The 12,509-nt window shown below is 45.2% G+C and overlaps 1 protein-coding gene across 2 annotated transcripts; it reads left to right on the forward strand.

The window, feature by feature from the left end:
* Positions 1 to 21: 21 nt before the first annotated feature.
* ANXA4 (annexin A4) lies at positions 22 to 12,050 on the forward strand. 2 transcript variants are annotated; one of them, XM_075043724.1, is made up of 14 exons: positions 22 to 254; positions 357 to 452; positions 4,358 to 4,414; positions 5,351 to 5,426; positions 5,845 to 5,939; positions 6,207 to 6,320; positions 6,497 to 6,587; positions 7,697 to 7,776; positions 8,145 to 8,201; positions 8,663 to 8,756; positions 9,273 to 9,368; positions 9,816 to 9,874; positions 10,221 to 10,343; positions 10,611 to 12,050. In XM_075043724.1, the coding sequence occupies exons 3-14, from the start codon at positions 4,412 to 4,414 to the stop codon at positions 10,668 to 10,670; spliced, it is 948 nt and encodes a 315-aa protein (XP_074899825.1). In that variant the 5' UTR covers positions 22 to 254; positions 357 to 452; positions 4,358 to 4,411; the 3' UTR covers positions 10,671 to 12,050. The 2 variants fall into 2 exon arrangements, with proteins under 2 accessions (XP_074899825.1, XP_074899824.1); XM_075043723.1 differs by lacking the exons at positions 22 to 254; positions 357 to 452 and adding an exon at positions 606 to 966.
* The last annotated feature ends 459 nt before the right edge of the window (positions 12,051 to 12,509 follow it).

Raw genomic sequence — 12,509 nt, forward strand, 5'->3', positions numbered from 1 at the left:
ATTTAGGTCTCTTCCAGCAAAAGAGCATGTGCAAAGAGGCACAGGGATGAGATATAACTCTCATATGAGCTGGAAAAAAAGAACCTGAGAGGGTCAATTTACCCATTGTAATAACTGTACTTTTGGCATCACAGGAGACCAAAGTCCCTGAGGAGAAACACAGTGAAGACAAGACATGTATTATTGCAAGGTTGATTTCCCTCCGTCAGCCTCATGATTTTGTCCAAGGCTGACCTTGGCAGTGTCACATCAGGGTAAAACTGAAGTCCCTTTGCCCGAAGTGCTTTGACTTGAGGGCAGTGCCATTTATTGGGGCAAAAAATAGTAATCCTTTATGAAAATAATCATTCTTACAGAAATCATGGCTGTTTGTGACGCAAAGTTCTTAGACAAGGGGGAATGATGCTGAAGACCTGGAGAGGTGCTGTGGGAGCAAAGGAGACACAATACAGGTAAGAAATCCCCACCGATAACACGGGGGGAGGAACAGATCTTCCTGCTCCAGGCTGTTGCTGCCTGTGTGCTCCACACCGTCGTCCCCCTCGCTCCCCCCTTGGGTATACCCTTTTACAGACAACATAAAGTGAGACATCAGAGGCTGGCTGTGCGCTTAGGCTGCAGTCAGAGACCCCCTCTGTTCCCGGAGATTTTTACAGGCAGTGCTGGGGAGGGTGGCAGCCATCCGAGCCTTCCAGTCCACCTTTACTTGCAAGGGCCTCCATGTAACGCCAAATGTGCGTTTCCTAAATGTGCGTGAGGCTCCTTGGGGAATCTCTCCCTGCTCTGGATTACAACCAACTGTTTACGGAAGGGCAGAGGAGGGGAGCCAGGCTGGATTGCCTTCCCATTAGGCGTGCAAGAAAAGCTGCTTTGTCCCACCCAGCTCCAGGGCGGGGACTTTGCCATCCAGAGCAAGCCAAGCAAAGCTCTTCCCATCCCTGCCAAGGCACCCGCTTGGGACAGCAGGTGAGCGCCAAACTAACCGGGGGATCCCCTTTGGCATGGGGAAGGGGTCGCGTGGCTAGAGGGGCCTGGGAAGGTGCCAAGCACCGTCCCTGCTTGCCAGACCGCAGCGGTAGGTAGTGCAGATGTGCGGGACCGGGACAGCCCTTGGCTGGGCGGATACCCTGTCGAGGACACGATGCCAAGGCATTAGGGCATTGGGGCAGCCCTGGAGGGCACAGGCCTGGGGTGAGGAAGGACGGGGAGGTGGGTTGTGGGAAGGAGGAAGATGGCTGACTCTTTCCAGGCACAGGGAGCGCAGGTTTTGCTTCCTAGTTCTGCCGTGCCCGAGCTGGCAAGTCGTTCCCACTGGATGCTGGAGTGCGGAGGGCATGGCAGGGGGCTTGTGAAGGAGCTTTGCACGGGTGGACAGGCTGAAGTGAGGAGTACAAGGCTCTGCTAACTCAGTATTATATTTTTATTCCTTTTGAGGGCAGTGGCCAGGCAAAGGTCATTGTGTGGGAGGTGCTGGGATATTTCAGCTGGCTCAGGGCTTGCCAGCAGAAGGGAGATCCTGTCCTGAGCTGCAAATTGGGCTGGGATCAGTGTCAGTCACCCCGCTATGAGCCCCAGAACTACCCCAGGGCACTCTGCCTCCCTGAAGCACAGTCAGCTCTGGCGGGCGAAGGCTGTATCCAGCACACTGGAAACAGCTGGCGGTGGCAGAGCCATGGAAAAGCTGATCTGGCGCAGGGTGTGGGTTTGTATTCAAGTAAATGTGCACCAAATGAAAGAACTCGTCAAACGAGTCCAGTGTTCACCTTGCAAGGGGATGGGTCGCGAAACGGTGGTTTTCTACTCCAGATCCTAGGTGTAGGACTGGCAACATGTCTATGAGCTCAGACTTGGGGTGGGGGGAAAAACCCCTGTGTTTATATCCTTTTAAGCTGTTGGGAGCTTTGCTTGCTGGGAGTTCTGTGTGTTCTGTGTACAGCCAGGAAAACTTGATTCAGAGCATGCCTAGGTTTCAATTGGCCAGCACACATGAAAGTTTCAGCTGTTTCCTGATAAATGAAATTTATTCTGGATTCAGCTTTTAGAGGACATTGATGTGGACTTATAACTGCCTGATTAGCTGATAAAGTCTGCCAGGAAAAGGTCATCCATGGAAAAAAATTGAATAATTTGAGAGATGCCTCATACACTTTCACTCTGTCATCTGGCCGCAGTGTTTTAAGCCTGTTCTAAGCCAGGTTTACTGTATCAGCTAGCTCAGGCCTTTACTCTGGGATGAAGCAAATAACATCAGTACAGGGATTAGCCAGGGTACCTTAGTACTTGCTAGCTGACTCTTTGCTTGCATAGTTTAATTCTTCAAAACACGGAGTTAAGTGTTTTTCCTATCCTGAAGCTGTTTTTCCCTGTTTGAGCTGCAGGCCAGGAATTGTGTTAAGCTGCAGACCGCTGGCAAATCTGCCTGCACAATTCCTTTCTCTCTCTAGTAGCAAAAGGGGTGGATAGAAGAGTTTTATTTGTCTAATGCCCCAGCCTGAGCAGTTCATGGAGATGCCTTCATCTGTGAAAGGGAGAAAGAGGGTTACAGGGGCAGGGACCATTGCTGTAGAACCTGGCTGAACCGCGGAAAACTTCCACCTGTAACTTCAGTGGCTCATTTCTTGTGGCACCACACACAGAAATATACTGGGTACAAAACAGCATTTGCAGATTGCGCAGTGGGGTTAGCACCGCTGCCTTTTTGCAGTGCTCTACTCTCTATTCCCAGTGATGTTTAAGCTGGATGAAGAAGTCGGAATATTACAGTCAATATTCAATGTGACATTTCTGTTGTAATTTGATATTGCAGGAACATTTGCCCTGAATCCAGTACATGCATCCTTTCTTCATGTTTTGGTTTCTTTCTGCCAGCTCATCTGCACTCAGAATTTTTCAGCCTCCCACCCCCTTTTCCTTGTTTATTGGCCTTTCTTTTGCCCTCTAATCGACTTGCTAAACCAGCCTGTCTAATATTCCTGCTTTTGTGTGCAAACCAACTGAAGGGTAAAACTGCATCAGAAAAACATGTGTGAAATTCAAAGCCATTATTTAGTGTCTGGCTAAAGCAAAAAAAGCTGGCTTTCAATTTCTGTAAAAGATTAGAGAAGTGCAAAGATTACTTTTCTGAGGTCTGGGTCATAATCTGACCACTGAAATCTATAATCAAATGAAAGAAAGCAAGTTCAACACTAATAATTTTCCATATGTTGCCTGATTGCACAGGATGTAATAACATACAGACGACCTGGACAGCACTTGGGAGTGCCTGTGCGTAACACATCTATGGCAAATGTCATACTGAGAGTTAACTTGCCTGAACAGCACCCTCCAATAGTATTCTGGATTTGTAAGAGTCATGTGAAGCATGAGCAAAGACACTGCTGTTCTTGCACAACCATCCGGGTTCATTGATAGCAGCTATTAAGCACCATGAGCAGGATTAAGGAGAGATGTCATCAGCCACTGGCATCACTGCTTCTACTTAGAGGCTTTAATGCAAGAACCTCAGCTCATGCTGTGTTGAACTTGAGTTGCAGGGAAGTGAACCTTGTCCTAGTACTTGACATTCTGTCAACTGACCAGGGATATGGGAAAATACTTTGGGTGTGTTCATGTGTAGGCCCTATGCAAGAAAATAAAATTATGAGCAGAAAAAATAACCCTGGGGAGATGGCAAGTAAGCTATGTATATTATTTTTTTTTGAGGGCTTTAACAGTTGGTTAAAACTGAAGTCCTACAAGGAATTACACATTGCACCAAACTGAGGAGATGTTGAATACAGCAGATTTTAAGAGGGAAAATAATTCTCCTGTCCCAGTCCTCAAGTGAGGTTATCCTTTGCATGCTCATCTACACCTTGATGTTGTCTCTGCCTCCCAGGGAGTATCTGTGAAGGCTGTTAGGACTGTGCAGGCACCCTCGCCCTAATTCATCCTCAGGCTCTCACCTGGCAAGGTCAAAGCCACATGTTTTGAAGGGCATGGGAATCAAGTCTATTTTCTTTGCTCCCAGGGCAACATTGTCTGCTTCTCCTTGTCGCCTCAGCCAGGCTGTCACAATAGCAATAGAAAAGACATTTCTCAAATTACTAGCGCTAATCATCTGCTTGTGCAACACATCCTTCTTTCAGACAGGGCAAACGCCCTGGCCCTACGCTGTTGCAAGCCAGCCTTTGTTCATTCTGTACAAAGCAGGACTGGAAACTCAGGGATACTGCGTTCAGTAGGGCTGTTCAAATGTTGCTTTTAGTCCTCAGAGAAATTAGATGGTTACTTAACCAGCCCCATTAACTGGCAAGGGTAGGTACAGTCTATTAATTATTTGCTAGAAAACTGACACTCCCTTTGTTTTTTATTACAGTTGTCTAACGGCCTGGGGACTTGAACAATAACAGATTGACCAAATACAAGAGGGATGGTAAGCATGCGTGTTTGCTGTGCCAGCTGTTGCTCTGATAAGATAAAAGTGGGGAGAGTAGCTCAGATAAGGACACATCAGGAAGAGCAATGTCACAATCTGTCCCTTTATGGGGGGTGAGTTTATCGCTTCTCTTTGCTTCCTCATACTAGAGGAGAATGACCCACACATACAGGCTTTTCCATTTTGGGAGTTAATGAAAAATCCAATCAGATAGTAGATCAAAGAGCATTAATTTCTCCAGATAAACTTCCTGGGCATATTATTCTTTCCAGGTTCAACCTGCACGGTATCCATCTATATGGTAGTTATCCCTGTGCCTGTTTCAGAAAGCCTAACCTACATGAATATTAAGCAGTGTTTTGCTGATGATTTTCATGGGAACATGGAGACCTTTGTAAGAGACAGTGTAGACCCGCAGAAATGGCACTGGACAGGAGGCAGGAGAAACCTGTTTGTGAATCACTGTTTTGAGTAGAACACTGCACTTCCTGGTGCATTATTTTACAGAATGATGGTCCTTGGCGGCTCTTAGAGAAGACAGGAATAGGGCTTTGATGGGAACAACTTCTTCTATGATTTACATGGAAAACTGCTGGGAAGAAGCCCCAGCTGGACTGAACAGAGATGTCAGGCTGCTTGCCATTGTTTAATTGGAAGCCAGATACTCCATGGCCAGCTATATGAAGATATTTTCTCCTTTTAGTTGTGTCCCTGTGGCTTATTTCTTGTGTGGCTGGGAAGTCCCTCTAGAATAAACTGTTTCTCTTTAGGGAAGGATGGAAGCCTGCTATAAAATCACTCATGTTTGGTGGGTGGACTTTACGTGCTGTCACTGTGTTTGCATCTTTTTAATTTTTAATTTTTTTTAAGTTCAGCTCTAATGTATGTATCACTTTGAGTCTGCCTTTCATAACTCCTCTCCTGTGGGTTTAGGCAACAATCAAGGGGGTCTCGAGTTTCAGTGCTGAGCAAGAAGCACAAGCACTAAGGAAGGCTATGAAGGGATTTGGTAAGTTGGTCTCCCTCCACTGTTAAACCCTCTTTTTTTTCCCCGAGCTTTGGGAATGTTTTGTCTGGTGGTTTGTTAGAGGGGAATTCTAGCCATTTGCATTGCCCCACTGCCATATGAGGGCACCAAAAGGAATCGAGCAACTTGATCAGGCTGAGACTTGAACCCAACTGGAAATCCAAGTCTTCACCACAAAAGCATCCTTATTCAGGCTCTTGTCTTGTCTCTCCTGCAGTGTGGTACTGCCATGCTGCTGGCTGGGTTGAGGCACTTCTGTAACTGACCTAGTCCCCAGTGCTGTTGAGAACCAGGTTGTGTAAGGAACAGAAGATGGCTAATGGCACACTCTGGACAAGACCAGAGCATGCATCTTGTTCTTGTGCAAGCAGCTTGACTGGTTTCCATTGGTTTCTTCCAGGCACAGATGAAGACGCCATCATTGAGATCTTGACCAAACTAAACACTTCCCAACGTCAGCAAGTTCTGATCACCTATAAAAGCAGTATTGGCAGGGTAGGTGGTCTTCAGAGATTAGTGCCTCTGGCTTTAACTGGGAGATGCAGACATTTTTAGGGTTATATCACTTGGGTGAAATGTGAACAACATCCTAGTCTCCACGACAGTAAGGTTATCACAAGTTTTCCTGGCCAAGTTTATTTTGGTCAGAGCAACTGTTCATCCAAGGATGGTTGGAGCATGAAGAAAAGTGCTGAATGAGTTCTTTCTATTCTTGAAGGCTGTATCTTCTCCCAACTCCTTTCTCCTCTCTCCGTCTTCTAGGATTTGATTGATGACTTGAAGTCTGAGCTGAGTGGGAATTTTGAAAGGGTTATCGTTGGTATGATGACTCCTACCACCATGTATGATGTGCATGAACTGAGGAGGGCTATGAAGGTTTGGAAATCTTCCTTTTATGTGGCTTAAGTTCTGGTCAATTTAGTATAATATGCATAATTATACATTTATTATTAATTTATTATTAACTTATATATAATTTTTTTAAAAAATCCTAGTTGCATATCAAAACAGTTGTCATAATAATCTTGGATCTTGTCTTTGCAATTCCCTAGGGTGCAGGAACAGATGAAGGTTGCCTGATTGAAATTTTGGCTTCTCGCACAAACGAAGAGATTCGGCGCATTAATGAGAACTACAAACTTCGTATGTAGTGCAAACTGCAAGCCGTTATCATACTGACTGAAGTCACTTGTGTGTATGCATGGACATGTGAAGAGGAAGAAGGGCCTGTTAGCCTTTAAGTGTGACAAATCAGCCAATACAACTATTGCCATTTGTCCAGAGAGAACCTCTGAGTTAAACAGGTGTCAACAGCAGGCCTGTTAACAGCCTCAAGGATTAGAATTTCACCCAGAAATTGAATCTGTGGAAATAAAATGGGGTGGCATGGTTATGTCTATCAGTTGGATGTCTGTCCATGTGTGGATCTATTGCCAGTTTTATACTGGCTGTGCTTCTTAATCTTGCCCTGTAGCACTAAATGTGACGGCTGGACTGCTATGATGATAGCCAAGAAGGCCAATAGCATCCTGGCTTGTATCAGAAATTGTGTGGCCAGTGGGACTAGGGAAGCAATCATCCCCCAGTACTCGGCACTGGTGAGGCTGCACCTCGAGTCTTGTGTTCAGTTTTGGGCACCTCACTACAGGAAAGACGTGGAGGTGCTGGAGCGTGTCCAGAGAAGGGCAACCAAGCTGGTGAGGGGCCTGGAGCACAAGTCTTACAAGGAGCGGCTGAGGGAACTGGGGTTGTTTAGTCTGGAGAAAAGGCGGCTTATGGGAGACCTTATCGCTCTCTGCAACTACCTGAAAGGAGGGTGTAGCGAGGTGGGGGTCAGTCTCTTTTCCCAAGTAACAAGCGATAGGATAAGAGGAAATGGCCTCAAGTTGCGCCAGGGGAGGTTTAGATTGGATATTTGGAAAAATTTCTTCACTGAAATGATTGTCAAGCACTGGAACAGGCTGCCCAGGGAAGTGGTAGAGTCACCGTCCCTGGAGGTGTTTAAAAGATGTGTAGACATGGCACGTAGGGACGTGGGTTAGTGGTGGACTTGGCAGTGTTAGGTTAACAGTTGGACCGATGATTTTAAAGGTCCTTTCCAACCTAAACGAATCTATGATTCTATGATGTTTAGAGCCCTGAGCACAGTTATATATTTATCTAGCTTATGGCTGGCAAATGTTGTGGACAAACAGTGTCCAGGTGGTGGACCTGTTGTTAACAGATGTCATATGTGTGTGTGCTCTTGCTAGAATATGGCCGTACCCTCGAGGAGGACATTGTCTCTGACACATCTTCCATGTTTCGAAGAGTCCTCGTGTCCCTCTCGACGGTAAGTCCAGGCTAAGGGAAATGGGGGTGAATCTTCCTGTTGCTGATGGACATGCCTCTCACTTTAGTAATGAGGTGTTTCAGGCTGGCTTTTATTTCACTTATCTTGCATTTCACCTTGCCTGCATTTCACACCCAGCTTCTGCAGGGAGAGGAGTCTGACTGTGGGTATGCATTAATGCTATGTGCTCTTTCTAAAATGGCCCAGTTAAAGTAGATTGCTGCTCATTTCAAAAGGAAGTACAAATCACATCTGAGCTATATTTTGCTGTATTTTTAAGCTACTATTCAACCTTAAGGGGAACTTGCAGGACTTGCTTCCATCAGTTGCTCTGGTGAAATGAGTTTTTCATCCTTGTATCTCTGCAGGGAAACAGAGATGAGGGAACGTATGTGGATGATGCCCTTGCTCAGCAAGATGCTCAGGTGTGTAGCAATTTGCTTCCTTGCAACAACTGTCTGTTCTTGTACATGTGATGCATGGTGACTCCCTGCTTTTTCTAGACCTCATTTTTTTCAAGGTAGAACAGTAAGCCTGAACATACGCTAGACAGCAGTACCCTAGGTGGAGACCTGGGCTCTATTCTCAGTTTTGACCTTGAGGGGAGCCTCTTCACTGTTGTGACTCAGCCGGCGAAATGGCGATAATGGTTCTAGCCTCCTTTGCAACTCTGGTGAGAGGTCTCTAGACAGGCTGGGTATCTGGGAGGGGAGACGACACTTCAGTTGAGAGTTGCTGTGCTTGGTTAGTATTTGTTGGAAAATACCTGTGATCTAGAAAAGCCACAGGCCAGCAGTGCTCAAGCACCAAGGAAGTAAAAATGTCATGTTATATACACCTGGTCTTCTCAATTAGCCTTACTTTGTCTATTCATAATGTCTTCAAGTGCCTGTATGAAGCTGGGGAGAAGAAATGGGGAACAGATGAGGTACAATTTATGGCCATCCTCTGTACACGGAACAGATGCCACCTACTAAGAGGTAGGACCCTCTGCGGTGTCCTGGATTTTTTAACTTGTTTGAGCATGACACTTTTGTAGGAGCTTTGTATTTGTTCATTAACTGCTTGTGAACTCTTCCTGAGACAGCAGGTATCCTAGAGCCCAGTCACATTCAATTCTTTAAGACCATTTTATTCCCTCCTGAGACAAAAAGGGACTTGAGAAAAACATCAGTACAACTTGCTCCAGCCTGTAAATTGGAGACAATGAAGTGTGACTCCCATGGGGGCAGAGCTAAGCATTTAAACTGCCGTCACTAACTGGCAGGTCTTGAAAATGCTAGCAGCAGTGGTAGGCCAATTAGCAAGACAGTTGATAATTAAAATGAATTATTTCTGTGGGACAGCCCTGATTTAGCTTACAATGTCACAATAATGGTACAATGTTCATATGGAGTATGAGGAGCTTGATCTTGCAAAGTGATCCTTGGGGGTTTACACACTGTATGCCCTGAAGCATCTCACTGGCTCTTTTTATCACTGACTCTTCCTCCTAGTTTTTGATGCATACAGAGGGATTGCTAATAAGGACATAACAGACAGCATTAAATCTGAGATGTCAGGAGACCTCGAAGATGCTTTGTTAGCTGTGGGTGAGTTCCCTGCTCTTAAACGTTGTCTACAAAGTAATTAAATAATTAGAGATACTGTATCTTGCCCTGGCTGGCTGCTTACATAGCTTCAGGAGGCAGATACTGTTTGTCTTTTTTGCAAGCCACAGTGTTTTACTCTTTGCAGACACAATCTGGTGAGAAAGTTCTGTGCTTTATGATATTGTTTGCTTTCCCAAGTGATGCTTTGGTAGCTGACATTTGCTGTCAGGAAGCATTAAAGCCTTAAAGAAAATATTACTGTGCACTGGGCATGGAGACATCAATTTACAGCAGGTCACTGACTGAATTGTACTTGCTGTTTGTTGGCCCTGAAATCACATCTTTACAGAATAAACACCTTCACTGAGAAAGTGCTGTAAAGGTTTGGAAGACCTTCTCCTTCAGTTTTTATTGGCCTTAATTCTCCTGTTCTTGTTTCCCTTACAGTAAAGTGCGTGCGAAATAAACCTGCATATTTTGCTGAAAGATTGTATAAATCCATGAAGGTAAAGAGCTTTTGGTATGAGATTGCTATTTTTGTGGTTCTTTTTTTTTCCCCTTGCCTTTCCATGCTCAAATCAGTAGCATGACAGCAATCATTAGATAAAGAGAAACTCTGCCATTAACTGGGGAAAAAAAAAAGTCTGAGCTTTTCTATGGACCTCTTTTCCCTCAGGAAGCTCAGAGAGATTTGCTTACTTGGCAGCAAGCTGCTAGTTGATCACTCTATTAACGCAAAAATGCTCTAATTAGGAACAGATTCCGCAGAAGACCAAGTGATAAAACCTTTGTATCTGTCACTGGGTTGTCCAAAATGCTTTGTAGTTGTAGATGGTTGGTTTATTTCTTTAGGGATTGGGAACAGATGACAACACGCTGATCCGAGTGATGGTGTCCCGCTCTGAAATAGATATGCTGGATATCAGAAGGGAATTCTTGACCATGTATGGGAAATCACTCTACTCCTTCATTAAGGTAAGCTTTTTAGTGTTAGAAACAAAGAGCTGGATTTCCTAAGCAGCTTAAAGGAGACAGGTCCCCACTTGACATCTATTGGGTATTTTAGAGGAGGTGGAATTAAGGAGACTTTACACTTATGTACTGAAAATGTTCATTAATGTTCTTAGTTCTTAAATTGTCGAAGAAGGTGCAAACCCTACAACAAATCGTATGTGCTGCAAAGAATCCAGCCTTGTGTGGAGCTGTAAACCTAATTGCATTCCTTTTTTCTTTTCTCTCTAGGGAGACTGCTCAGGAGACTATAGGAAAGTTCTGCTCAGACTCTGTGGTGGGGAGGATTAAAGGATGTCTGGTGTACTGCCTGGGTGATGGGAAGCAGTTGATCATAAGGATTTCTTTCTTTTTAATTTTTCCCAAATATCTTATTAATTGCTAAGAGCATTGACTTAGGTTAGTTAATGCTCTGGTTAGATAATGGCCATTCCGATTAACCCTTTTGATATGCTTTTACGCTTGGAACACCCATTTGTCTAGTAACTGGGCTAGTAAAGCCCATCTTAAACAGAGTGCTGTAACCAAATACATAAAAGCTAAATTGTTTCCTGACAAGCTGTCCCTTTGCTGTTGCATTCACCAGCAAAACTTACCAGCTGAAGCAAACTTAGATGCAGAATGTGAGAGGCTGCACAGGGAAAAATTAATACATGGAGAATGCAGAATGCAGGCTTGCTTCAGTTTTTGCAAGATAATTAAACCAAAAAGAAATCAATCCTCTAAAATATAAGCATGTTTAGATCTTAACTTCCCCTCTGTTAGTGTGGAGCATTGTGCCTTGCTGCAGTTTATGTATGTGTTGCCTGTAGATCTGTAGGTAGGGAAGATGTCACTGGTGACATCAGAAAAAACTCTTGCTGCCCTGGTTGCAGGGCAGCCCCGTATTCTTGGTCTGTCTTCCTTGACTTGTGGGATTATAAATCATCAGGGTTATACTACAAACCCTTCCTCTGGATAAAGTGATGTCATTAGAAAGGTGCCTTTTAAGGAATGACCTGTCCCCAAAAACGCATCTCATCAGCACTACCTGATGCCTTAAACTGGGATGCCTTGTACTGGGGTAGCTCACCAAATCTCACCAGCACTGGCTGGTTGGAGCCCTGTGTAACACTACCATTAGCAGGTCCAGTTTTTGTGCCTCAGCCTGACTTGGACTTCCACACCCTCTGGAAGAGACTTTTCCCCCAGACCTTAGACAAACTGCCTGTTAAGCTGAGAGTTGTTTTCACTACATAAACGTGGTTCTTGTTTGGTGTAGCAATTTGGGTTTTTTTAGCTGTTGGTATGTAATTCTGTTTTGAAGGCATCAGACTAGGGTTAGAATTTGAAGGCACAAATACCAATATGGCCTACACCCAATTCTGTCACTCATTTTCTTCTAAATTAGGCTACTGTTGGCTTGAATAGGAGATACTTCTGTGGCCTCAAATAAAATAATTTTCATTCTTGCTCTCTGTGCTGTAATTAGAGACACATTCCTTAGTTTTGGTGGGAGAGGAGGCAGAGCTTTTTCCACTTCTACTGAAGCCTTCTGCTCAGTGAAAGAAAAATTGTCTTACCCAGTACAACAGGCAAACAGATGCACTCAGGCTTGGTTTTGTGTTTAAATGCCTCGTGTTATGTTGCTGACTTTTTAAAAATGAATAAACAATTCATTTCCATACCTTCTCCCATGGTTGTGTATTCTGGGAGAGGTAATGGTGAAATAACCGTGTCCTTGTTTTTCCAACAACTTCTGTGCTCCACAGGTGCTTTTTCTCCCAAGCGTGGACCTCCACACGCCAGTTGAGTGTGGAGAGCCCGCAGGGAGATGTCTTTGGGCGCTTCAGCCTCAGAGCGGGGTGCCCAGGGCCCCGTCCCGTCGGGTAGAACGTCGCGACGGGGGGAGAGGAGATGACTGCGGCTCCTTACGAAGAGGCGAATCCATCGCCCCCATCTCCGTGGGCCCAATCCCACGGGGACGCTGCGAACCCCACTCCAGCAGCGCTTCGAGAAATGGCTTATAAAATCCCATACCCATGCTGTGTCTGGGGGAAATCACCGGGGAGGGGGTTGTGTGGGGGGCAGATTTGGGGGTGCAGGCCTGCACCGCCCCCCCCCAACCGCTGCAGTTGCATTGCTGTTGCT

This window comes from Buteo buteo, chromosome 12 (genome assembly GCF_964188355.1).
Source record: "Buteo buteo chromosome 12, bButBut1.hap1.1, whole genome shotgun sequence".
Lineage (NCBI taxonomy): Eukaryota > Metazoa > Chordata > Aves > Accipitriformes > Accipitridae > Buteo > Buteo buteo.

Bases quoted from the DNA above. Each gene is read 5' to 3' on its own strand.
- ANXA4 (XM_075043724.1), top strand. The intron at 5,427-5,844 runs GTAAGTTGGTCT...GGTTTCTTCCAG, and splicing joins GAAGGCTATGAAGGGATTTG to GCACAGATGAAGACGCCATC. The intron at 10,344-10,610 runs GTAAGCTTTTTA...TTTTCTCTCTAG, and splicing joins CACTCTACTCCTTCATTAAG to GGAGACTGCTCAGGAGACTA.